The sequence below is a fragment of the Urtica dioica genome, chromosome 9 (genome assembly GCF_054948205.1).
Source record: "Urtica dioica subsp. dioica isolate 48M chromosome 9, U.dioica_male_clone48M_v1_H2, whole genome shotgun sequence".
In the NCBI taxonomy this organism is placed as follows: domain Eukaryota; kingdom Viridiplantae; phylum Streptophyta; class Magnoliopsida; order Rosales; family Urticaceae; genus Urtica; species Urtica dioica.
Genome location: NC_142764.1, coordinates 5263555 through 5267358, shown reverse-complemented (window position 1 = coordinate 5267358; position 3804 = coordinate 5263555). Strand labels below are relative to the sequence as shown.

Below are 3804 nucleotides of genomic sequence, written 5' to 3'. Positions count from 1 at the left end.
GGAGATCGAGGAAAAATTAATTTCTCCAAACGATCTTGATTGGTTCTTCTCCCAAACGATGATTCAACAAATCCATCAAAGTTCAGAAGAAAAAATAAATTAAATAAACCCCTCAAAGTTTTATGGCTTTGAATCACAAGTTTGTCGAATCTTGTCTCAGCAAGTTCATCGGAATCTGTCACGGCGTCTGCAAATCCCCATCTTTGGCTGGTATTTTTTTTTGGTGGTTTAGGATGTAATAAATATTGATGAGGCGTCATACTCATCCTCCATGGATTTCTATGGTTGGAGAAACAATTACCTTTTCTGTTATTATTTTTCTATTACTTAGCTATGTTTTTTTTTTTTTTTTTTTTTTGCAAATCGATAAGAAGCAAAGAAGATAAGATTACTACTTTACATAAAATTATATTTTCTTTTTAGTTATTTTATTTTATTTATATAAAATTGTTTATATAATCATTTTGATAAGATTACTAATTTGTCCTTAAACTAGTAAACATGTAAGAGTCATATGCTAAAAATTGGATGTTAACTGAAAAAAAGTAACAGAAGGGGCAACACGTTAACAGAGCAAGAGTTCAGAATAATTTTTGTGGAAAATCGTAGTTGAGGTGCATTTCGATAATCGAGTACGGGTTCAGGGGGATTCTTGTAAATTATCCAATAATTTATCATTATCAGCCACAGCATAGAATATAGATACAATACAAGTATATGTAAAAATGAGGATAATAATAACAAAAAATAAATAAATAAACAAAAATCTCCCACTGTGTCATACTCACAAAACACATCATTAATTAATTGTTTTCCCGGAAAAACTATCAAGAAAATATAGATGAAAAGAAGTAACTATCAGTATTGAGCACTAATTAAGGCCTGGGTGTGGGGGCGATTGAGCGTGCAAAAGGCCGATCTCATCGACGGGCGGCGCGGTGGGGTCCGGGCGAGCCTGCGCCCTGCAGAGCGGACAGGTGGCGTGCGAGGCCAGCCAGGCGTCGACGCACTCGGAGTGGAAGGCGTGCCCGCAATTGGGGAGCAGCCTCACGGAGGCTCCCTCGGCCACGGCCCCCAGGCACACGGAGCACTCCCCATCGCCGCCGCGGCTACCCTTTTGGGCGAACACCGGGAGGGCAGCGAGGGCGGCGGCGTCGAGGCCCAGCCTGAGCCCGCCGGCGGTGGGCTCCACGTGGCGGTCGTCGGGGTTGGGGAAGGCGCGGCGGCGGCGCCGGTTTTGGCGGTACTTGGCGCAGAGGAAGAGGAGGATGAGGAGCAGCGTCACCGCGAAGAACGACGACACAGCCGCCAGAGTTATGTGTTGGCTTATGTGACCCTTGTGCCTTGTGATCACTTGTGTTTCTTTCTCTGACCCCATTTTTTATTTTATTTCTTTTTGTTTGGATTGAGTTTTTCCCTCACCGTTTCCCTTTGCATTATTACTTTATTTATTTGCTTTGAATTATAAGTCTACCGTGAGCTGTTGGAAATTAATGTCACTCTTGACTTCTCGTCGCATCTATATGGCTTCAATAATGTCAATAATGATAGATATTACTATCGTTATATAATTCATAATATTATTGTTAATGTTATTATGTTACGAGCGACTATCCATGTGATTTATTGCTCTATAATTCGACCGGTTAACCCTCTAGTATGTACGTGGTCTTTCCGATAAGTAATTTGGACATCTAAATTATCCAAATTCCATAAAAGAAAAGGGATTTTTCTGAAAACATTTTGTAGTTTTAGACAAATTTGAAAACAATGACAAAAATTCAAAACTTAAATGAAAAATAAAAATTAAAAGTTTCAAATGAGAAAGAATATGGATAAGGTTGATGTTGGACTTCGTCCTCCATTAATACGCAAATATTTGTGCCCAAATTATTACTACATGACACAGGTCCAAAAAGTCAACCCGTAAAAAGAATTTGAGTTGGACGTCACATATGGTCAACTCGATGTCTAGAGCATCCAATTTATAGAGCTCACTTTGATAAACGTCAGTTAGGTCCTGCATCCGCGAGTTCACCTTGACGAAGGCCATCTCACTCAGCAATCTCTTCAATCGCTTCTTCAAAGACCGGACAACAGGCCGTTCAAAGGCATGATTTCTCAACCGCTTCATCGAGACCGGTTCAAAGACAATGCGTGGCCCCTAGGTGAGCAAGTAGATTCTATTCAAACTCTAGACGTGGCCCTAAAGATAGCGTCAATGATCTCACGACCTTTGCTGACACCGAGCTCCCATCACCCCATCTGAAGGAGAAGTCACCTTCCTCTAAGCTTTTGGTTTTCTTGAAACCAGTCAAGGAACAACAAATATGGTTAGTAGCAGCGGAGTCAAGAATCCACGTTGATACATTATCAGCTACTAAGCATGCTTCGGTAATAAGTACATTAGTATTTTCCTTTGCTTTGAGGTAGGCATGATAGTTCTTCTTCTCTGCCTTGTGAGGTCTCTTCTTAGATCCAGGGGTGGAGGCTTTGTGCTCACTAGCATGTGCCTCTCCTTGGTTTCTCTTTCTCTTAGTGAGACCTTCAGTAGTGTGAAGCTCCTTCATTAGCTCGGTAACAGTGTACACTAGCTTGTTTATGGAGTAGTTCAGCTTGAAGGTATCGAAAGATTCGGGGAGAGTTTCCAAGATCATATCTATTTTAGTCTCTCCATCAATCTCTGATCCTATGATTTCCATTTCATTCAGATAACTAATGATCAGCATCATATGGTCTCTGACAGGAGTCCCAGCCTTCATGCGACTGTCTCAATGATGCCCTTGCCCTCCAAACATCTCATGGAGATTATAGAGCATGTCGACGGCTGTATCAATGTCACGATGTTGCTGCTGGTGTTGTCAATGGTGCCCACAAGAAGAGTTGTAGTCTTTATTTTATACAGTTGATGTAATAAAGTCTCACGAAGACTCTTGCTTGTAATTTCTTATTCATTAATAAAAAGTGGAAACGTTCATTCATTCTTCCTTGTCTGTTTGAAGCTCTATGATAAAACATTCGTCTTTAGTTCATAAACAAACTTAACAACTTACGAAGAGACAAATGTAGATTTGCATGAACAAACTCTTCGTAGTTTGCTTAAAACGATACATTCGCAATCTAAGGGTCAAAGGACTATTGACCTCAGTATGATTGTTAGAAGAATCTATGATGTCTGGTTATGAGGCATTGAGAGTTGGAGACTCTATAGTTCTTCTAGGTATCTTCCGAAGGTACTGAATTGACCAGTGCACTTCTAGAGACAAGATAAGAACAAACCATTTAACCTCTTATGTCTCGAAGTCACTACGTATGAATTGCATCGTGCTTACCTTAATCATGAAATGAGACATGCCATTTCACACCTTACGTATTCTCATTTGAGAAAGTCAGAGTTCGGACTCACTAGGTGATTCCGAACAAGGTCTATTGGTGAAATACTAAGTTGTGAGAATGTCATGAGTAACTTGGAGTGTGAATAAATGATTGTTGAAATTCATGTACAAGATTGCTGAAATGCAATGTATATCACATCATGCTTTGTTCCTTGGAGTGTGAATAAATGAACTGGCCAGTGTCCAAATTGAGTCCTTACTCTTTTGGATGAAACAATGTGACTTGTTAGCTCCTCGTCAATACATTATTTCTAACTTATTCACAAGCGACAAAGGAGTTGAGGAAATAACAGCTAGAAGGGTAAAATGGTAATTTTGTAAATCCCGACTAGCTGATGATATTCGTGAAGGGTAAACACTGATAATATTCTGTGGATCCGCTCATTACAATTAGGTTGAATTCTTGAGT

At 40.0% G+C, this 3804-nt stretch overlaps 1 protein-coding gene across 1 annotated transcript; it reads right to left on the bottom strand.

Annotated features, from left to right (window-relative positions):
- Positions 1-781: 781 nt before the first annotated feature.
- Positions 782-1506, bottom strand: LOC149384668 (RING-H2 finger protein ATL40-like). Its single transcript, XM_089626993.1, has one exon. The coding sequence runs from the start codon at positions 1376-1378 to the stop codon at positions 872-874; it is 507 nt and encodes a 168-aa protein (XP_089483119.1). The 5' UTR covers positions 1379-1506; the 3' UTR covers positions 782-871.
- Positions 1507-3804: the final 2298 nt, after the last annotated feature.